Source organism: Diorhabda carinulata, chromosome X (genome assembly GCF_026250575.1).
Source record: "Diorhabda carinulata isolate Delta chromosome X, icDioCari1.1, whole genome shotgun sequence".
In the NCBI taxonomy this organism is placed as follows: Eukaryota; Metazoa; Arthropoda; class Insecta; order Coleoptera; family Chrysomelidae; genus Diorhabda; species Diorhabda carinulata.
Genome location: NC_079472.1, coordinates 43,954,322 through 43,979,110, shown reverse-complemented (window position 1 = coordinate 43,979,110; position 24,789 = coordinate 43,954,322). Strand labels below are relative to the sequence as shown.

Sequence of the window (24,789 nt, the reverse complement as noted above, 5' to 3'; positions counted from 1 at the left end):
ACAGAAATTATCAATCAGCATGAAGGGACAAAGGGACAAAAAAGTTGATGTAATTTGAACTGAAACGGTGTCAATAGACATCAAAAATTGTCAATTAACATGGTGTGACAATCGACTTCAATCAGCTTCAATGGATGTAAGTTGACAATATCTGACATAAGTAAACGTCAATTCATTATTCAATGATTTTTTGAAAAGAAAAACCAAAATCTAAGATACCACAATTCTCAATTAAACAATATAACTAATTTTTAATGTTTTATATATATTTCATATTGTGTTCGAGAACCTACATATTTCAAGTAATACTTCCAATAATTATTAAAAAAACAGCTTCAATACAAATTCATATGCAAAACATTTCTTTTCTAAATATTCAAACCAAATCTATCTAATGAAGTAACAATAACAAAGTTAAGTTATTTAAATTGACATTTATTGTCTTCTCACTGGATTCGTTTAATGTTCTTATAATTATAATCATCCTTATGATGCTATACAGTATCCACCAAGTACTTCTTCACACTACAATAAGATAAATGAAACAGAGGAAATTCACTCCCATTGAAATAAAGAAATTCATATTATGCTTTATTTCTTATTATGAAAGGGGTATTCCAAACTATTTTTTAAATCTACATTGAATATGAAATTTGTCTATTTTTTTGGACCAAATGGTTCTTATTTTAAAAATGATTTACAACGAATAATCTATCAACTTTAATATAAATTTTCATTGTGAACAAATTTTGTGTATGAAAAATACGAATTGCATTAGTTAATTGGAATATCTCATACTGGTCAAAGTAGATTAGAATTTTGACACATCGAATATGTCCTATTGTCGACTACATACATCGAATATATTATATCAGTTGCTCTTTACCATGAATTGTCGCAGTTGATAACCTGAAACAAAGTTATGTGATAATAAAAGAGATAACTCAAGTATGTCAAATAAATGGTTCTCATGATTAAGTAGGGGTATTGAAAAGCAATTGGTTAATATACACATAAGTATGGAAGCCATTATATGGCAGCTCTCGATAATCATAAGTCTGTTATTTCAGATATGTATAGTATCAACTAATTATTCTGTAATTATGAAAATATGGGCTTACATACATTATACGAAACTATTTGGGTCAGTTCCCTTGTAGTCTCAAATTGGTACCTAATGATTCGGTTCAGAGGCACAAATTGGACGTAAACTTCAAGAACACTAAATTTGAAGGCCTACAAAAATAGTTGTGTATTTTTGTATGTAGGAAAGCATTTGTATTACTCTGTAAGTTGACGTTACCAGTATCAGGAAAACATCATTTTCATAACTCAAAATGTTTAATCAGTCGAACTTGTGAAGCTTTAATTAACATAATTGATATAATTAAAAAATGTACTTAATTTATATAAACATTTATTATTCAATAATTATTGACTGAATATATCGATGTTATTTCATCTATATTTTTTTTTGTTAATTTAGGAGTCATCATTCGCATAGTGAATTCATTGAGAGTCATTATTGACAATTGTTACTTTAAGTAATGAAAAGAGAAGCATTTGCCTTTATTTTATTTTGGAATTTCTATATTTGTTAAAATGAATATGTTATGGTATTGATGAAATCCAATGTTTCAAACCAATACATGCCTGGCTTCATATTGTTGATATCAGGTAGAGGGTAAGTCTTGTTGACAACTATTGGTATCAGAGAAGGCTTCTTCAGCATATTGACATCGTTTGCCTTGGTTAGAAGCTGGAGTTCCAGTAAGAGTAGTTACCGTTTCACTGGAATGCCTCATTTTTCTACTGCTTAACCGTAGGTATCCTCTAATACGTTCTACTGAGGAACTGAAATAAATATTGATATTTAATAAAAGAAACCAAATAATCATAATTTGCAAAATGAATTAACAGCTCCATAATAAAAATTGTTTTATCAAACCTTTGCAAATATGTTCATAATAATTTCAATATTCACTGAACTAATTTCCATGCTGTTCTCATAAATAGGAATTTGGAATCATCTAAAATTAATTTTTTTTAATAATTTTCCAAGAAAAAGGTGAAAAATGATGTTTCGACCTAGTTCAGTCTTTTTCAAAATATGATACTGACACTGACAATTTGCAGCAGTAATCAATTAAATTGTTGGTAGTTTTATTAGAATTTATAGAAAAGAGCTATGAATTTCACTAAAATGATTCATGTCTTTTTATAAGTTATAGCATTTTCGTTCTTGTGAATATGAACCATTTCTAAAAATTATCTTTTTCATGTATTAGATCGGTTTTTGAGGATCTATAATTGAATTCATGTTTATTTTATATTTCATGATTCTTTAATACGGTTTTATTATTTTTATCGTATGATGACGTTTTAGTCTATTTTCTAAATACTGAGATGTCTGCCCTATGTTGACAGCATCACAGTTAGGCACTTGATATAATGTCACTTTTTTTATTTTTTGCTGTTTAAGATTTTAATTTAGTGAAATTATACTAATATCATATTTATTGAAATAAGTAGTTTTTGGGAATGACGTTGTACATATGATAAGAAAAATATTTTATGTTTCGTTACTGTTTTGCTTCTTAATTGATCGTAGTATCTGTTCCTTGTCTTCAATATGTTATTTATCATTCTTTCGGGATAAATATTTTCTTTCAATGCAGTTTTTGGTTTCAAATAGCTAATAATCTAAATTGATGATTTGATAGTTGGATATATCTATCATCCAAACTAATTATCACTAATTTTTTTTGTGATATAGGATGACATGAATTGAACTTCAAATCTCTTGAGGACCAAGTTGGTTTCGTATCCCATTCTATTCTTATGTTATTAATTTTATATAATGCGACCTCAAGAAAATTGATTTCATTTCCTCCAGATCTTCCACTACAAGTTCCATATATATATATATATATATATATATCAAAGTTAGTTTACTTTTGTGTTCCATTGCCACGTTCCCAATAAGAAACCGCTCATAATATAGCTGGCAAAGACTTCGTTACAATTCATTCAAATTTAATTTATACCATTATTACTTCTATTTTCACTGGCAAGTTGTTTGTTATACATTTTTGTTCTGAAATTCAGAATATGAATAGTTTTTAATTTGTTTTGAAATAAAATTTCCACAACTCCGTTAATTTCAGCTCCATAACAGGTTATCAGTTTTTTAACTAGAAATAATCAGGCAATTTTTAACAAAAAAAATTGCATTTGCCTGAAAAAAGGGGGATAAAAGTGACGACTAACCCTGACAGAACGCCACTGGTTGAAATTTTCCAAAGTTTGTTATGTCAAAATATTGATTTATTGAGGATTATATTGGTTATGAAATTAAAAAAAAAATTAGAAGCGTTCTTGATTTATTAAGATCTCTCTGCGGTAGAGTGTAATCGGTCGAATATAGAAATACAATTTCTCAAATAAAGATTTCTTTCTTTTTTACCTCTCCACTTACATTGTAGTTTCCCTGATGATGGGAAGAACACTTCTCGAAAGCTTGGATTTTCAGTTTAATGAAGGGTACACACAAACAAACACACACACACACACACACACATATATATATATATATATATATATATATATATATATATATATATATATATATATATATATATATATATATATATATATATATATATATATATATATATATATATCAAATACTCAATTATCTCGGGAACAGCAAATTTTTGTCTTGTGATACCGTCGGTATTATGGTGCTATTTACATTGTTGTCAGATCTCTCCCAAATAGACACGACTATATATTTTTCGCTCTTCGAAATCATTAAGATACTTATTATTTTTTAACTATTGTTCCCTATACCTAAAAGCCATAATTTCCGAGTTATAGCTACATTTGTGTTATTTCCGTCGAAGAATATTACATTTGGGTAGTTATGACTGTTACAATAACAAATCTGACGTTCCAATAAATTACTACTGTTAAAGTTTATTGAAACTTTATCTGAAAAAAGGAATTGATATTTTAATGATATTGGGATATGGTGTTACGCGTAGAAGTCAATAAGAAGTATTTAGATGTTTGTGTTCTGTTAGAAGATGATCCACATTTGCATACTTGACAAATATCTAAGGAACTTGATATTTCGCAAACATCCGTATACAAAATTTAACGTGATAATAAATGCTATCTTAACAAAGTAAAGTTGGTTCAAGAGTTGTCAGATGACGATTTTGATAGACGTGAAGAAATTGTAGACCTAATGATGGAAAAATATTAGAATCAAAACGATCCAAATTTTTCAAGTAATATAATTTCTAGCTATGAGGAGATTTTTTTTAAATTAATGGAAACGTAAATCGGCATAGTTTTAGATATCCTTGTTAAATGTGTGAATCCCACAGCCAATATCCCGAAAAAATGAATTATTGTGTTGGAATAATAGGCGACAAAATAATTGGCCTCTTTTTAATTGAGGGTACTATGAGATACTATAAATGTAGCTATAATTCCGAAATTATGACACTTCTAAAAACACAAAAAATCTGACAACAATGTAGACAGCACCATAAAACCAGCGGTGACACAAGACCCATAAGCACCAAAATTTATAAAACTGGCACAAGCCGTTTCCGAGATATTTGAGGCGTTCCATACATAAAACTCACTCTGTATATACTGTGAGTTTTAGAAGTGGCAAAATTAAGCACCAAAGTGTACTAACTAATATATTTCCGAGCTTTCGAATACTTATGTATTCATGGGCAAGTCCAATTAAAAATATTTATAAAAGTATAACAATGATTAAAATTACTTACATTAATCAGTTGACTGCGGCGTTTCAAATTTCGTTGATTCTTTCAAATTGATTTCCAAAAGCAATATTCAAATTGACGCTTGATAAAAAGATTAAGGTTATTGATCATGGTTGTTATAGAAATCATTGTTAATTTTCATTGATTAGATTATGAATGATATCAAATCATTTTGAGGCTAGGTCGTTATGAGTGAAGTTGAATTTCATAGTTTAGGTAAGGTTAATTGGTTGTCGACAGCGTTGAATCTCTTGTATAGAATTTGTTTTCTCAAAATTAGAATTTGTAGAGTATTCTTTTTATGAAGTATTGGATAAGAAATTTCAAGCACTCTATTTTTCCAATTCACATACAAATATGGGATACCAATTTAAGAACATATGGTCAATCAGCTGTTAGATTCGTGGTCTAAAATCAAACTAAAAATGGCGAAAAGATATAACATAAGATGCTTCCTATTAAAATATTTGAAAAAGAACATTGTTCCCACTTTTTTACAGAATAATATCAAACATATAGAAAAAATACTCATTCGCTAGATACAAGATAGTAATAATAGATATTTTGTCTATAATAGGTTAGTGCATAAGCTTGCAAATGATGAATTTGTTTATTACCAGAAAACAATAAAATATAATAATATTATAATAAATTTGAGAATGATCTCGTAAAATTGAAAAACAAAATAATACTACGCATAATAAATTAATCCATCAAATGAAAAACAAACAAAAGAATCGACTTAATTTTCTTATTAACAATAAAATCCTTTATCCTGAACAAAGCGGACCAACCTCAACAAGACTTTTTGATGTCGATAGTTTTCCGATATATCCCGGATGTTCGTCATAACGCCTTTTTGATATGCACCGTTCCTAAGTATTTAATTATTTATGATGACAGAGATCGGGTATAAGACTTTAATCAAGAGGTCGTCAGTATCGATTAGTCTTTGTTTTTATTTGAATAAAATTATGATCACAGCCATTAGGTTTAAACAACCGATCGCCGCGCCATCTAACAGTATTTTTTTGTACCTTGTGTATACAATTTAGAATACTACGTCAATAAGTCGATATCTTATTGCAACAGAATGCGTACATATTATACAGACCGATGACGACGGTCCATGCCTAAAAGGCGCTATGACATACGAGTAGGCTATATCGGGAAAACTGTCGACGTTAAAAAGTTAATAGCATCATACTGTATTATTTGTTTATTATATATTCTAAGGACATAGGAAAAATGACCTGCACTCGAATAGCTATCAAAATTGGTCTAATTCTTTCACGAGAGGCATGGGAAAAGATTTTCATTTGGAAAATTGTGTCAATCAATGAAATTTTGTATCTAAGGAAACAAATCAATATGGCTTTTACGGTATATGAATATGAACCGTTCAGAAGTTTTGATTAGACATATCAATAAGGTTCATATTTTGTTGACATTTTCCCGTCATGGATGTTTAAATTTTAAATAACTTCCTTGTTTTAAATTCTTGTATTCTTCCTGCGGATGATTTTCGAGGGCCTTTTTAGTTTCGTTAGGAAAACAAACAGAAATAAAATGCCTGATTTTCAACACGATAAGATAGTCGTTGAGAGCAGTTCACAGTTTTTGAATAAACAGAATGATTTTTATTAATGCAAATTAAAAACTTGATTGAATATTTTGGAGAGAAGCTTATCAATCGTTGTATAATATTTTCGAAATAATGGAATGTTCCATCATTTCAAATTCATTATATTAGCGTTAGAGTATCGTCAAAGTGTAATTCATATATTATCACAGTTTTTCAGAAACGTTTAAAGTTCATAATCTGGACACGTAAGAATAACAATCGACAGTAGGTAATAGAACATAGCTAAAGAGAAGAGCGGTAATTCACATAATAGAAAGAAGTTTTACTACTTAATTATTTTCAGTAGTTATAACATAACACAACACGTTTCATGATTTTTTATCCATTCCCATAAAATGCTACAGCCTTGACTCAGGAATAAAAATTCATACAATCTACTTATTTCGGGAATCAGTCAATAGCTAAAATGCCTTGGCACCTCAAACTTGAGCAAAGTTAAACCGAACATAATTTTTCAGAAAATTTATTATTATATATATCAACATCAGGAATATTATCAGACTTTGCCTTAATAAATCCTTCATAACACATAGCTAATCGGAATCAACTAAAAAATCGTTTTATGGCAATAAATTTTCTTTTCTTAAATTATTCTTTAGTAACGTGTGATAATCGTAAACGCTGTACTGTTATTAAATAGCTATAACATTATGATGTCACCATAGTGACCAATCATGGCGCGTTTAGAGTCACGTGATTTTTTAAAAACTTTTCTCCAAATCACAATTCCATCTAATGATTCACTCTCCAACACATTAGCTTAATATATCACAGACTATTCAACAATAGCATATAACAAAAATAATGATTACTATATAAAAAATTCCTTATAGTTTGTGCAACAAGAAAAACTGTACCTCCTAAATATTTAATCACCAGTTTTGACGTAATTTCTCTCAGCAGCAACATTCCATACGAACTCACTTTAAAAAGTATACACAATCATTGGGAAATTGTCAACCAATACACTAAACTGCCAAAAAAAAGCTTTTGTTGAATTCACAGACATTATTAACAACAACAGAATGACCTGCTTGACACAGTCATTCCTAACCTATCCTTCAGCATTCCGTTCTTAAAAAAATATGTTGATGACATCTTTGTGCTGTTCTCAACGATGCCATAGAAGAGAACCTCAATATTTTCAATGCATACAATCCCCAAATACCATTCACTGTAGGGGAAAAACCAATAGAGGTGTTCCTTTTTTAAACTCCAAACTAATCAGAAGAAATGACAAATCACTCATCATTGTTTGGTACATCAAAGCCTCCAACTACGGGTGTGATACATAAGCTTCCACTCCTTTCATCCCATGAAAATGGTAATAAATCTCATCCTAGCATTAAAAAACAGAATCAACATATCAAGTCATTCCACACTAAAGAAAAACCTGAATATCCCCTACCAAACCCTTATAGAAAATTGCTATCCAAAAAATCTACACAAAAAAATCATTTGGAACACCATAACAACCGATGTGGTCAAAGACTTACAGAGCAACAATGGAAGCACTGAAACAAACCGTACAGTAAAATATGGTTATATTCCACACTTGGGCAATTATCACACAAAATGCAATAAATGCTCAAAAATGAAAACATAAAAGTTGCAACCAAAAATATCTAAGCAATTAACACAATTTATTCAAAAATAGAGCAAAAAGATGAACCTTTACAACAAAAAAATTGGAATTACAGTATTCGTTGTAGGAACTATGATAAGAAATACACCAGCCAAATCTCTCGAACTTAATAACAAGGCATCAACAACACCAAAGTGATTGCAGTACCCTTAAACGTAGTTGCACCCTTGATCAATACGGGCCACAACATGAATTTTGGAAAAACAAATATTTTGATTATAGAAAACAAATACAACAAAAGAGTGATTATAGAATATAGAAATAAAGAAAGAGTAACCAGCTTAGTATGAACAAAAGAGTCCAATTCGAGTAACTAAGTACAAATAATATTAAACACGAATAAGCACCATTACTTCTATCTCACAACAATTTTTTTCTTCTCTCGTCCATCATGTCCATATTAATCTAAGAAACATTCTTGCCTCTGAACCTAACCATAATATTAAACAAAATCACTTTTCGGTAATGGGGGAGGGAGCAAAAGATGCAAATTGTATCTCTTCTACACAATCCGAAATTTCCCACAAAAAAAAAGGAATTGAGTGATTTTTGATATTATTAAAGCATGTGAAAATTTTCAAACTCATAGAATTCAGAATTCAACATTGAAATTGACGTTGGTAGATATATTTCTAATGCCACAGTTACTATGGATAAACAACAGTATTTAGATTTATCCAAAGAACTTATCTACAATAATACATCATACAAATAACTTGATAATGATCCAACTCTAAAAAATAACTAATAATTGTAACAAATTAATAAAAAAAGTTTTCAACAAAAAACAAATTGACAAAGAAACCCAGAAGAAATTAACAAACTATAACGGTATGTCTGGTAAATTCTAGTGCTTACCAAAAATTCATAAATCTACTCCACCAGCTACATCTATTGTAGCATTAATTAACACTTTCATTGAATCCCTTACAAATTGGTTAATTGAAAATTTGACTAAATCTTAAAATTATCACAATGAATATGATATAAAAGACTCCTTTGAAATCAAAGAAACTTCTAATAAGATTTTACCACCGAATTACGTATTGTAATTGTATTGGATGTAATATCCCTATTTAGTAATGTTCACTTAAATATGTGCCTTACAGCTCTACAACATAAATAGGGCGATATGAGTAGAAATTGCAAACTTAATAAGGAAACTCTTCATTCAAAAGTATGTAGACAATATAATTTCATCCCTTCCATATAATGAAATTGATAATTTATTATTTAACTTCAATAGTTTCGACCCCATATACAATTTAGTATAGAAAAACTATAGTATACTGAATATATAGAATATATAGAATATATATATATATATATATATATATATATATATGTATATATATATATATATGTATATATATATATATATATATATATATGTATATAGAATACTGAAAAATCGTTACCTTTTCTTGATATCAAATTTATAAGTAACGAAGATAATGAAATTATAATTGATTGGTATAGGAAACCAATAAGTTCTGGAAGATATCAATTATCATTTATATCACCCACGTAACACTAAAAGTAACTTAACCAAACAGATGAGAAATAGAGTTCTCAAATTTTCTGATCCAATATTTTATAAGAAGAATCTCAAAATACAAACATTTTTATGGAAACTCTAACATTAATATTCCATCTACTTATACACCTCCACCATATATGAAATCAGTTACTCCTAAACTTTCTGGAGTTTTTAAATAACACAATATTTAAATAGCGTACAGTCAAAGCAATAATATTTAATAAAGTAAAAGATAAAACACCAATCAATAAATTGCCTATCATAGTATATGAAATACCTTGTTTTAATTGGGACAAGAAGTACATTGGACAGTCGAAAAGGTCACAAGAGTGATAGCAAATTATATCCTGATATATGTTCATTAGCGACCCATGTCTATCATGAAGGACACAATATGAATTATAAATCTGCCTTCAATTTTTCATCAATATTTTAAAAATTATCAAAAAAAACTAACTCTAAAATTGAAGGAACCTAAAATCAAAAAAATGTAGAAGCATTAATATATCAATAGGTCTAAGAAATAAGAAATTAAAGATATTTCTTAGAAATGAGAAATTGAAGATATATCGATGCTTCTAAATGTTCTTGATTTTAGGTCTCTTCTGTTTTATTTAATTATTTTTGCAAAGAAAGATTAAATTTGAAGTTTCGACTTTTATTTCATAGTCTTTATCAAAATATGACATTGACAATTTATTTATTTATATCATATAGATTATCAATAATAAAATAAATCATCAACAATAAAATAAATAAAAAATAGAAATTTACTTTATCCTTGGACCTTAGATCTCAAATGTGTAGCAGTAATTAATTGAATTATTTGTAGTTTTATTTGAATTTATAAAATATAGCTATAAATTTTACTTAAACTATTCAGGTGTATTTTCTATCATTTACAGCTTTTTTGTTCTTATGAATGTAAACCATTCCTAAAAATTCTCTTTCTCCTATATAAGATTCCTTTCTAAAAATTTTTATGATTGAAATTGTTTTTTTTTGACATTTCATGGTTCGTTAATGTAGTAGTTTTATTTTTTTCTTATTGATGACGTTTTAGTATATTATATAAATGCTGAGATGTCTGCCCTATATAAATAGCGTCACAATTAGTACAAGGCATTTGATATCTAATATTATTTCTTTTGGTTTTTTTGTGTTTTCAATTTTAATTTAGTGAAATATTTGGATAATGTATCATGTATTATACTAATTTCATATTTATTGAAATAATGTTGGTAAAGTCCTTGTACATATGGCAAGGAAAAATGTTTTATGTTCTGATGTTTCGTTTCTGTTTTGCTTTCTAATTGATTGTAAAATCTAAACATCTTAAGCCAAACTTATTATCACTGATCTTTTTTGTGACATAGGATGACATGAATTGAAGTTCAAATATCTTGAGGACCAAGTGGGTTTCCTATAACATGCTATTCTTATGTTTTCGATAATTTTATATAATTGACATCAAGAAATAATACATTATGTTATTAGGAGTAGAAAGCTATAATTATCGCTAAGTCCAAATTCTTGCACTGCCGAGGCTGTGCAAACATATAACGGGTCTTATGCTCCGAGTGACATATTCTATTTTTCCTTCTAACTTGAAAATAATACATTAAAATTCTTCCACGGGCTTATTTACAATACACCTTTCAAAACATCAAATTGAACGACAGTTCCTGCCTACATGGTTCCAACGCCCATAATAAGACGTTGCTATTGTTACTCATAATTTTGTTACTAGTACAATAATGAGCGTTCATTATTTTACTAGCAACTGGTATATATGATTTCAAATTTCAAATACAGCTTTCGATGAGTCTCTAAACAAGCGCCATCCACAACTAAAATGCTTGATATCGAGTTACTGTATTGAACCATTGATATGAGTATAGGTACGGAATGCAATATACATATTGAACAGTCTGGTTGAATTGGCATTTCTATTTGTGACCTTCGTTTCTTCGGTAAAGAAGCTCCACTCCTTGAAATGGAAACATTCCTCAATGGACATCTTCTGGTGACATCTTCACTTCCAAGTGCGAAGCATTAGTCAAGTAGATCACTGCCGTAGTCGGCGAAATGTGAATTAAATTATTAGGTCTATAATGAGGTCTGCTCATTGATTAGAAAACATAATATCTATTTACACTTATAGTTTCGAATTCCATTATTCGAGATGTTGGCTTGCTATTCTTCGAAGGAGGAAACAATTACTTTCCTGGAATTCCTAATGGCTTGCAATTACAGGGAGAGGATCGTAACCACTGAATTGTTTCAAAGATGAGATCATTTCTCGTTTGTGAACTTCCTTTCTTTCAATTTCCATACATTTTGTCGTTTTGATTTATCATTGATGCTTTTATTGATATTAAATGCCTGTCACTACAATTTAAAAAGTACCTGGTCCTTCTTTTGCCATTACCCTTCCAATAGAATCGTATCAACTTGTAGGATACCTGCAGGTTCTCCATCTCCTTTATAATTGTCCTCCTTTTCAGACTGTCGAATGCTCGTTTGAAATTGATTTATAGTCCTTGTCTAATATATATTTGATACTCCCCTATTTTTGGTTCCACTACCTTTTTCAGTCCTTCATTTATTATTGTGTTAATTCAACTAATAACTTTATAACTGCTACCTACAATTACAATCAAGTAAACTAGTAAACTATTCTTTCGGCATCGTTTCTGTTTCACATACTCTTTGTATGATCAGGGTCTGCAATATTATTGATATCAATTTTGAATTTTCTCTTATAAATATCTTTGAAGTTTGTGTTCAACATTTGTTCGTATTCAATCAAAATCTTCAATCCGTAAAGAAGTACCCCAATTTAACATACGACTCATGCAGATTGCAAATAGTGCATTTATGTCCAGCTCTTCTGAGGCATTCCAGTATATTAAATTTCTCTATTTTTGCTCACACTATGAATATATCACCATTATCAATATCATCAATGTTGGCCACAATAAAATTAATTATTAATATTAGATGCATATATTCGTTCATTTGGCAATTACTATGCAACTTGCGTTCTTGCTTCTTATTTTGAAATGTATCATTTTTCTTCACTTAAAGTGGTTATTAAAAATCAATTGTAGCGTGAAAATTCTCTAAGGTTATCTAAGTCTAATAAGCAATCAAAATATTTGGGCAGGATAGAAAGGTAACGGTTACGTATTATGGTGAAGCGTGAAACGTGAGCAGTGGAAATGCATTTTTAGCTAGAGGTCAACGAAATTTTACAAAAAAATGAATTTCTACTTTTGAAAAAAAAAGACAGTTTTTTTTTAAATTTGATTTCATTCATAAATTTAGATAATTTGAATAATATTGAGCAACAATGACTTGGACAAGTCTAAGAAGGAAACAGTAAAAAAAGAAGTGCTGTAGCAGGGAATAGACAAAAGGATGTATAAGATAAGTATACAGGATCATAGTAATCCAGTAGGAAATTTGGATATGAATAAACAGTTCGAAGTAATATATTATGAGTATTTTGGGAGTGGACAGTAATGACGATATAAAGTATTGATAAGATATAAAGGCTATGTAAGAGTATATTCAGAACGGAAATGAAGGGATAAGATAATACTTAGGAGATGATTTTGAAATAACGAAGCATGATATTATTGGAGTATATGATACATCTGAAAAAATTGAAGAAGGTGCAAAGATGATGGAAAACAATGATACAACAAAATACAGTTATGAGAAAACTAATAAAACAAAACATGAGAAAGAAATCAATAGGAATATAATATATCGAGGAAACAACAGAATATGAGATAAATGTGAATAATATAGGAAAAAATGGAAGAACAATTATAACACAGAAGATATACCGAGACAACAAATAAAATAAAGAGAATTAGAATTATTGGATTTCAGTCAATTTAAATAGAATTGATTAAATAAAAATTCACCGATCACGACAATTTTTTTGAGAAAATCAATCAAATTTATCCGAAGGAGAAAGCCTAGTACTGAACTCCGCCATATTCTGTGATTGTACCCCATTGCATCATGTGGGAGCCAATAAAAATTATTTGTTCTTAAATGCTTCCAAATTCTTTAGCAATGAATAGATATAAACAGCTTTACCTTAAATTTACTCACAGAAAATTCAAACCCATCTATCTTTTTTCAACTGAAGGGCTTCTTTTAAAAGTTTTATCCACAAACTATTGACTCGTCAGCTTGAACGTTATTTATCTGAAATCTTAACATCCAACTTGTTTGACATTTCAAACATTCTGCAATTTATCAGTATTCACAGATATAGTCCGGTATTAGAAAAAAATATCTGAAAATAAATTCATAATATAATGCCGGTATAATTTGTTTGTTTCACAATTATGGATTCCTAATGGTAAATGTAACTAATGCTACTTTTACGATTGGTATTCAAAACTAAAACTGGTAATTACCAATAGTTATTATGAATTTTATTACTACAATCCAGAGCTGACTAGTGATTTAAAATTTGTTGTAGTATTGCTCACGATAACAGTATTACCATAATAATAATGTGTGTGTTGAGATTATTGAATTAAATTTAAAAATTCAATCAGTACAGCAATATCACCAATTTAATCAACAAAAACAAATAAACTACCGATCTTACTTAATTGTTTCATTCAAAATTTCAGTATCAGAGCATGGTAAAACATTAACACCAACTTCTTGTAAACACTTAATAGTTCGACTGTAATATTTGAACATGTGTTGTATTACTGGAAAACGGCTATTAGAAACCCATTTAAATAATGAACTGAAGTTATTTCTGAAACATCAGCAATAAAAGTTCGAACTGTCAAACTACCTCGAATAAACACAAGTGTTTGGCTACCACGGGCAACTGTTCTGCAAACCTTATTTCATTAAACTTCATGCACATATATTTCAATAGGAAACTGTAAAATCGATCTCCACACCGCATCAGTCTGTCACTTGTGCCTATTTTGTTGGTGTTATGTATCAGTTGCATTTTTGGTTTCTTTTCCGCATATAATACACATACAATGCTGTTTTATTTATTTTACTATTACGTTGACTTCTTGATCTATTTTATAAATATTAAGATGTCTATTCTATGTGAACACATAATTCGTACAAAGAACTTTGTGCCCTTCACCACTTTTATTCTAATATAATTCTTGGAAAATCGTTCGACGTATGGTTGGAAAGATTATTAGGATCTATATGGTTTCTCAATTAATTATGTCTGTTAATAGTTTTGAATATGTTAATGATAATTTTTTTGAGTATTGCTTTAACGCAGATTTATTAATATTTGTGCGACAGAACACCCATCTTTTTTGAGATAGTACGATATGAGTTGAATCTGATTTTGTGTTATAGGTGATATATCAGGTAAAATGATTGATATATGTATGACCATCTAGGAATCAGTAAATTAAATACACATTCTAGACCGGGCAGTACTGCACCACTTCGTCCACATCTGTCTAGTAGAGAGGCTTCCTGTTTCAGTTTGATTTCAAGTTTAAATTATTTAGTATTTAGCTTTGTATTGGTGCATTTTTCCTTAATACTGGTATCAAGAAAAACCAGTGACTACCATTACAAGCAATGTGACATGATTTGATTTTCAGTGACATCTGTTCAAAAACCATAAGAATTGATACGCATATTGTACTTAGCATATGTAAGAATGTTCATGTCAAAATCACTCCTGTCTGAAATGACTAATCGAACCATGAATTGATAGACGTCGATTTACTCGAAGTAGCTTTCCTTACTACTCGTATCGACGTCAATATCGACTGTAAACACACGCTGATTCCACCGGTGTGTGTGACCATACGAGAAATTTCTTAAATAGTTGCGCAAAATGATAACTATATTTCTCACCCATGAACAAATGTGCGAAAAGTGATTTGCAAATGTTTTTTGCAAAAACTAAAATAATCAAGTATTCACTAGGGACGAGGTTTGGATTGTCTATGACCACAAGACCCATACATAGAGTGAACAGCAAACAAAAGTGGAGATATTCAAGTTGATTGTGATTGTGTTTCGGTCGACCAAACAGTAAGCACCCTGAAGTCAGTGATAGCACATATTTTCCATGTGTCACTCGCCAATATACACAGGAACTTTCATCTCAACAATGCATCGGCCCAGCTCTTCTATTCTAACAGAATAGTATTTATGAATTAGAATATGGTTATAATAATTCCTATGTAGAGAAAAAGGAGCTCGCAAAATTACGAAGATTACATTTCGACCTGAATGAAAAGTGTAATTTTTACCAAAATTTTGAAATACAGACTAGATCCGATGCTGGTAAAATCTCCATATATATTAAGGGAGGGAACAAGTACTAAAGACAAAATATTCTTATTGAGCTAAACAGGTGAACAGGAAAATTGATTCTACACAATTCAGAACAAAACGTAAACTCTGACGAGGATTTATTCTAAATGTATAACGTTACCATATTAGAATTCTTATCCAACGATATGTTACTGATTGCCAACATATATAACAAGAGGAACAAAAAAAATTAATATGGAAATCAACAGAAAAGTGAAATTATACATCAGGGAGCAAGAACTAGTTCACTTTTTCTGAATATATAAGAAGGGGGCCGAAGAAAAAACTGAATGAGAAACGTGGTAGCGGTACTTTTAGTACAGAATAGAATGAGCATAACGTGGAATATAATATGAATAATTGTAAAAAATATTAATTTGAAATTTATGACCTCCGAACTTTCATATCTACAATCAGAAATTTATCTAATAAACGCCAACAAAGTAGAATATGGTCTATGTGTGGAGTAGTTCCCAATTATAAAACACATTGAAATACGAATGATATAATATATGAACTGGACTATATTTGAGAACGACTTTTCATGCTTGACAAACTTCCATTCACCATTTGGCACAGTCTTGGAAAAACAAACACGAAACTAATATCCGCTCAGAATTTAGGAATACAGAAAAGATACATTTACTCAACAAATTCAACAAAGTTTTTTGATTTATTGGAGCTGGCGTTTTCTTAGCAGCTAGCGCGTAGATTCCTCCTGGTGGTGTGGTTTTCGTGATTAGTTAATTTGTTTTTGTCTTATTGGGATTTTCCGGGCACCCCCTATGGTTCTCCGGGTGCTCTTCTTCGCAATTTTTACATTTCGACCTCTCGATTTTACAGAAATGTGCGCTCCCGTTTATTTTACGCAGACACGACCATGCTTTGTCCGTGGTGAAAACCTTGACACCTGTAGCATTGAATTGATCCGTCGTCTGTCACCCACACTTATCTTTGTGTGGCATAGGTATCACAATTTTTTGTAGGACTGGCGTCTATCTTTTATTCCATTTGATTGTGGGCGGACGTCTTTCTCTGTTTTTCCTTTCCGCATAACTTCCATATTATCCAAAAATTTTGAGTTTTTAACACAGACTGTATTCTCTCCTTTTGCTTAACAATTTCCCCCTTCTGTCTCCTATTCTCTTCTCCCTGTTTTTTTAACTGAAATATTTCCTTTTTCTATCAGCTAACATGCCTCTATCGTAGGGTTGTTCCCTGTTTTTAGAGTTTTCAGGCTTTATGTCTGTAACTCTTGAGGATTTTTGTCCTCCTATCTTCGCCCACCTAATATTTCAAATAACGGACAATCTCCGCACAATTAAATTGACGTTAATAAACAAAATTCTTTTATGGGAAAATATTTTCATTCATAATTACATAAAAAATTCACTCAATAAGTAACAGGGTTTTCAATAAATGGAATAATATATTGAATTTGTATTTCTTGTTCTGTAACCGAAGGGTCATTGACTGATATGATGGCGAAGCAAGGAAGGGTGGCATTTTATATGTTTCGATACTTAACATCACAGACTTCTCCGCAGGCTTCTGCGATGGCGTTCAAAATTGAGAATGTAAACTGGAAATTGCTTCAAATTATTGCTACAGTCTGTGGTTCCGTAACCTTGCACATTGAGGTTACTGTTCCTTCTTAAATTTCCTGCTCTCTCTTCAGAATTAATTAATTTTATTGAAAAAAAAAGTATTAAAAATACAAAAATTTTGTGAAAATTTGAGGTTTATATGCAACTAGAAAATATCATTTCACTAAAACAAATTAAAATTTTTCCAAGCTTACTTCTATCACTATTACATTATAGATTATGTTAGAGTGCAAGATGTCAATCACCTGCTAAATGAGCGCTGTGTAATCTCTGTAACTTTCGTCGTTGTTTGGTGGTGCACAGCACTGTGAACTAGAGATCAATAGTGAATTGGGATTAAATAATAATTAGAATATTTGTGACGAAAGAAAAATATGAAATACTATGCTCTTTTCATAATATTGTATAGGTCGAAATCAAATTATGAAACACTAATAACAAAACAGATAATGAACAGAGTTCGGATATGTGTAGATTCTAATTATCATCTGAAATGGATAAAGTAATTGAGACATAGTTTTGTTTATGGTATTAGTAAAATATCCACTATTCCACACTATGCAGTGAATCCATTTTATGATGATAAGTAATCCAAGAAAAATTAACTGTAAGTGCTGATTATGTGAATCAATATGTAGCATGTCTGCTAATTTTCCTTCCAATATACCTGTTGTTTGAAACTTTAAAAAGAAGTGATGACAATATAATTTATAATTTAACTGATTGCCGTGCTCACTTACCCAACTTTTCAGGCAACTAATAATTAATGATCCAATGAAATTTTGCAAGAAAACTCAATGAATAATCAATTTTTTTTTAAATCAAAATATAATATTTTTGGAAGAAACTAAGTTCAATACTTTATAGTGCCTTGTTTTATTACCATAATTATAAATAAATAAAAAAATTATGAAACGAAAACAATATGATTCTCTTCAGGTTCCATCCAATCTCGAGATAAAAAGTACGACTTTAGAGCCTTGATACATGAATAACTCTCTTTAAATGCTCAGATTTGTAGAATAATAGCGTTTTTTGACACACATAATGTATGCTGTCCCAATTTAGAGAAATTTGTCATTTTGTGAAATAGTAACACTTATTTTGACGGCTATTTTTATGGGAAGTGTAGAGTTGTACATACATGCCAAACTCAAAATTTTTATTCTTTGCCAATTACAAAAATCTGTCACACATGAAGAACTTGTATATAATATCAAAATGGTATTGGTGTATTTTTTAATAAGTCCACACATGTTTAGAAGTTTGATTATTAGCAAAGTGGTTTGCATTTATGGTTTTTTTTAAATGAAATGTACAAGGTTGAGTTTTCACGATTGATTGGTTATGGTGATAGAGCAAAAAATCAAACAAAAGCTACGCATCTTCTCTGAGAATAATATTCCGTTCTCAAACTCATACTAGAAATAGAAAAGCACAAAAAACGGGCTTAGAACAAAAATAATAATGGGAGAAATAATTTAAGTAAAATTTGACTGAAATGCACATGACTGATATTTGAAAATGTATATGGAGATAGAGCAACAACACAAACGGAAGTTACGCATATTATCAGAGAAAAAGTTCCCAGCCTCAACTTACATTGTGAGTAATAAAATACAAATTCATAAGAAATGACCTTGCAAGAAAAGTTATACTCATAGAAAAATTATATTTAGTGCAGATATTAAAGTGAATTTACTACTACATATGAAATAAACTCGGAATATCTGAAGCTACATATTTAATGATGTCGAAATTAGTCAGTCGTCAGTTATTACAAATCCTTAATCTTCATAAATTTTATCTCCACAAACTTATAATTCTCCAGGATTAACAGGGCGATGATCCTGATAGAATAAAGTAGTGAAGTAGACACAAGATATGTTCTGTTTATTATGAATTTACATTATAGTTGAATGGTGAGGTCAATCGACGAAACTGTGAATTTGAACTGTCGAATGTATCCAAATTCAAATCATGTTTTCTGAAGTGATGAAAAATTGCACAAAGATAACATAAAAACACTGTATAGATTTGAGCGAAAACTGCAGATGTGATAAAAAATAATTTCAGATAATTTTTATATTAAACATAGAATCTTGTAATGATTGACATTTTTTATTCGAAATTAGGTTCATGAACATTGTTATTTCCTTGTTGAATTGCTTGATGTACATGAAAAACTCCTTTACTCGCACATAATCTTTTTTCTCAGTTTAGTACTTCGAATGATGAGCAAAGAAATGATTTCACCAAGACATAAGAACCAGAAAACAAGATACATAAATCGCTGGTATCCCATCAGTATCAGTAACATTCAAGATATTATTTCTGGTTTTTGTTCTATTAACTAGTCGTGGTATTCCCGAGAGATATTCTTTTTTAATTACTTTGATGATAAACACATGCCATAGGAATGTATGATTTCGTATTAACTAGAAAAAATAGAAAAAAATAATTTTGGTGCGACAGCAGCCCAAAAAATCAATTCAAAAATTGGTTTCAAAAATCGAGGCTTCAATCACAAACATTCCTCATAGAAGTAAAAAATGGAAAACTATGAAAAAACTTGGGCATTTTAAAAGATTGGTAAACCTATACTTATTCCTTGTTCCACTAATGTAAATGTGGGATTGTCTGTCTCCCTAACCATCATATTTACTTTATTTTCATATATCTGGTAGTCTTAGTAACTATCTCGTGAAGAGCTATATATAGTGTCGCTCTTTTATTACAATTTCTGGATTGGCCATAAGAATTACATAGAATTACTTGATATGTTATTTTGTTCAGCACAAAACCTGTTCTCTCATTCAATTCGTCAATGAATTGATTGAATATTTTGGATCATTGGAAACTAATTAGAAATATTGTAGACAAATTAAGAAACCGAGATAATAATATTAATTTTTAAACTCAAAACTCTAACGGAAATTCAAATATCCTACTTGAAAATGTAATGAATTTGATCTAGTTTTTCATTTATTATAAGATGATATTAGAATATAGAGAGTTGTACTGCCACTGATGATGCTCCATAATCTGAAAAAACAAGCTCTACTAATTACTGTTGGAACTGACCGACAAAAAATTTATTCGAGAGCATGCGGTCCATAATTTTACTTTTTGGTTATCCTAATATGCAAATTGAAGTAATTAATTTCCAGTTGAATAATTTTTTATGAAAACCCAAGTTTTGAAGTACAAAGGTGGAGGAATGTGATCAAAATTTTATAATATAACATCTATACTTATATCTATCTATAATTCTCACAGATCATCAATTCATTTTGTTATTGATTCAATGAATCTAATTCCACCGCTATATCTCATTTCTCAATGTTAACCCCGAGAAAAATATACGCGAACTGCATAAGACAGAAAAGCATCAAAATTAATATAGGAATAGCAACATTGGTATTAAATTAAATAATGGTAAAGAATACTGTTTCCATTAGGGGATCGATTTCAAACATCTGAGGTTAACAATGAAGTTGAAATTAGTCAAAAGTACAAAAAAACAAAAACCGAACAAGTGAGACCTTATAATCAATTTTAAATTCTTGAAGATTATTAAGATATGCAAAAAATGCAGTTTTCAAATAGTAATACGTCAAAAAATAAGTTTACATGAGAGAATAATATATAATGACCATTCATTATCAACCATAAGTGACTAATAAGTTTATTCTTCTGTGACCTTATTTCCTCGACAGACACTCTTTTTCAGGCCTCAGTTGAAATATATAAATGACTGTTAATTAGATGATGTACACAATTAATATTTGATTGAACGCTACAAGCTTTTTAGCGAGCGAAGTTAAAGTGAATATAAAAAAGTGGTAAAACTGAAAACACCTTATGAAATGAAATAATAAATACGTGCGTACAGGAATATTCAAATATTTGAAGAAAAACATAAAAGGCCGAATGGCACGTTACAATTTTTATTATTTTTATTCCATTTCTTGTTAATACACCGAAAAGATATATATTCTTCATAAATTTTTGGAAACTGATATTGTTTAGTTCTAAATAGAGCTTTGTGCAGGATATTGTGATAATTAATCATTTGTGCTGTGATTTTATCAATGATTTCAACGGAAATATCAATTATACATCCGTTTTTGTTCAGGTGTGTGAATTTCTTGTATACTACCTTAGGAAATTGATGAGTCATTTGTTGAATACAAAAGAATAAACTTAATATTCTTATTAACAAAAAAATCGAATCATTTCTTAAAAGCCTAGATAATTGGATTGAAAATATTTCAAATGAAGAGATACCTAACGAAATTTAACAGTTTCTATAAATAGAGCCTAAATTTAGTAATGAACCTATATTTACTCAAAAACTATATGGAATCTAAAGAACACAATATTAAGCGTACATTCAAATCCTTGATATTCAAACTATTTTAACTGAAATAGAACCAATAAATTGTCTAACATAGTATATGAAATTTCTATCGGATAACCTCTTACAAGAGATAGCTTATTTAAAACCTGACAGGAGTTCATCAGCGACACAAGTCGTTCAAGGACATGAATGAAGTATGAAACTGCCAAAGTTTTGATAACTGATAAGAACTAAAAAAAATGTCTATTTTTAGGAACAATATATAGTACCCAATATTATCGATGTATTGATAAGAAAACTCATTCAAATAATTTTAGTATAATATTAGCATATGTTTTGGAATTTGGAAAAACAAATTGTATAAAAGAAATTCAATGGCATCGACGCCAATCAATTAACTTCATATTAACCTATAAAATTGAGCTGACCTAGCCTATCGAAACTCAATCTAATTTATTGACTAACTAATCAATATTTAATATCATTCACAACAGCTCAGCCTAATATAACGTATATTCATGATTTAACTAATTAAAATAAACGTATTCTATAACAACCATCATCAATAACATATTCCCATCAAGTTTCAATTTGTTTTTTTAAACCGATGCATTCAATGCCTTTAACACAAAAAAAATGAATTTTAAACGCTACAATTCTTAGCTAATTAATAATTTTTCTGTTATACTTTTCAAGTATTCGAACGCTGAGTAATATATTAGAAGTATATAGTATATATATATGTATACATATATACATACTATGCTATATAACTCTATATCATGAGAGGTTTTTGATTGGGAAGTGGCAAGGAAACACCAAAGTGGACTAACTTCAATATATTTCCCGAGCTTTCGAATACTTATATATTAATCGTATGGGACTGAAATTATGGTCAAATACAATATAAGAAATATGTATAAAGGTATAACAATAATAACATTTTACTTACAATAATTAATTACGATTTCCGGTGATTTTTGATATTATTACAGTTTGTAAACATTTTTAAACTCATAAATTCAAAATTCCATATTCACGAATATTGAATCATCATTTTCAAACATTTTTACGCCATAAATTTATACACCTTCACCATATATAAAATCAGTTACTCCTAAACTTTCTGGAATCTTTAAACAAAACAATTAAAATAGCAAACAGTCAAACACTTAATATTCATCTATAGATGTTCATTAGCGACTCATGTCATCACGAAGGACACAATATGAATTATGAATCTGCCAAAGTTTTGACAACTGAAAAAAAACTACAAAAGACGTTTATTTTCAAGAACAACATATATTGCCAAAAAAGATCAAAGCACTAATAAGAAAACTGATTTAAATAACCTTAGTGTGATATATTCATATATTCTTGATTTTCAGAGAACAAATTCTATAAAAATTCAATACCATTAACAACCAACTAACTTCACTTAACCACACACACACACAATTTCCCTTGAGACGAGCCCGTCCCTCTAGGTTTCAACTCCACTTATAATGACCTAACCTATAAAATTTATTGTCATTTAAATTCTAGCCAATGAATATTCAACTACATTCATAAAGACAACCTATTGATATTTAATGTTATCCATAAATTCACCAATCAATATCAAACATCATTCCATAAAACTTATCCTTAACTAACCTATAAAAATTCAACGTCATTCGAATTCTAACCAATCAAAAATCAATGAAAATTGTGATGAAGTGCTATATTATGTGCGGTTTCTTATTAGGAACGAAACACCACTATTTATATATATTTTCCCAGACAATGAATACATAAGTATTCGAAAGCTCGGAAAATATATTAATGTTTAATGTTAGTCTACTTTGGGTTTCGTTGCCACGTTCTCAATGAGAAAGCGCTTATATATATATATATATATATATATATATATATATATATATATATATATATATATGTATATATATATATATATATATATATATATATATATATATATACATTAGCGGCGTGAAGTGGAATCCCCCCATGTTAAAATTGCGGTTAAGGTGGCATCAGCGATAAAGTGAAATCCAATATACAGATGCCAATTTGCAAATCGAAAAAAGATAGTGCATTCGACTTGGAATTTCATCAGCTATCACATAAGGTAAAAATGGGCCGGAGTGCAATTTACACCATATTTGAATGGATTTTAAATTAAAGTTCACAGAGTTTCTGTTGTATGGCTCTGGTATCGCTTATTTGTATATGTAGGATTAAATGAATGGTCAGATTGGCATCCGTGTATATATTGACCATTTAGCGGACACTCTGGCTTCTGTATATCTATATTATTTGCACTCAGGCATCCGCACAACGTTGCCAATTCAACGGTTCATCTTAAAATGAAATATTATCGTTGTAATCATATCAGTTACTAGTATAAAGGCAACGTATCAAAACGTTATAAGTAATATGTCGATAATTTTCGTCTGTAAAAAAATCTAAAAATCATCTAATTCCAATAAAAATCTCTCAAGTGTGTATAGAAGATATGAGAATATCAGAAAATAATGGTTTTGGATGTTCATGTAAACGCTTATTGACGAATAATTGTTAATATCTTTTTTCTTCAAGTAATAAAATGAACAAAAATGTTGATTATCCATTTTTGAACAAGTCAATGTGAAAAATTGAGAAAATTCTATTTTGCAAACCGAAGCTAACGTAACCTGACCAGGTGGCCGTGAGCGTGTATAATTATCGTTAGTGTTACATTATCTATGACATAAAATGTAATAATTAGATACTCAATGAATCAACAAAACAATGATTAGGTTCAGTTAGGTAAAAGTGAATTCTCAATATC

The 24,789-nt window shown here is 29.5% G+C and overlaps 1 protein-coding gene across 1 annotated transcript in view; it reads right to left on the bottom strand.

Annotated features, from left to right (window-relative positions):
- Positions 1 to 707: 707 nt before the first annotated feature.
- Positions 708 to 24,789, bottom strand: part of LOC130901654 (prolactin-releasing peptide receptor) — a 404,435-nt gene continuing 380,353 nt past the window's right edge. The window contains exons 6-7 of the mRNA XM_057813176.1: positions 1,654 to 1,854; positions 708 to 909 (exon numbers count right to left, since the gene is read on the bottom strand). Of these exons, the coding sequence (XP_057669159.1) occupies positions 1,674 to 1,854 (181 nt within the window). The 3' untranslated portion in view covers positions 708 to 909; positions 1,654 to 1,673. The remainder of the gene's footprint in view (positions 910 to 1,653; positions 1,855 to 24,789) is intronic.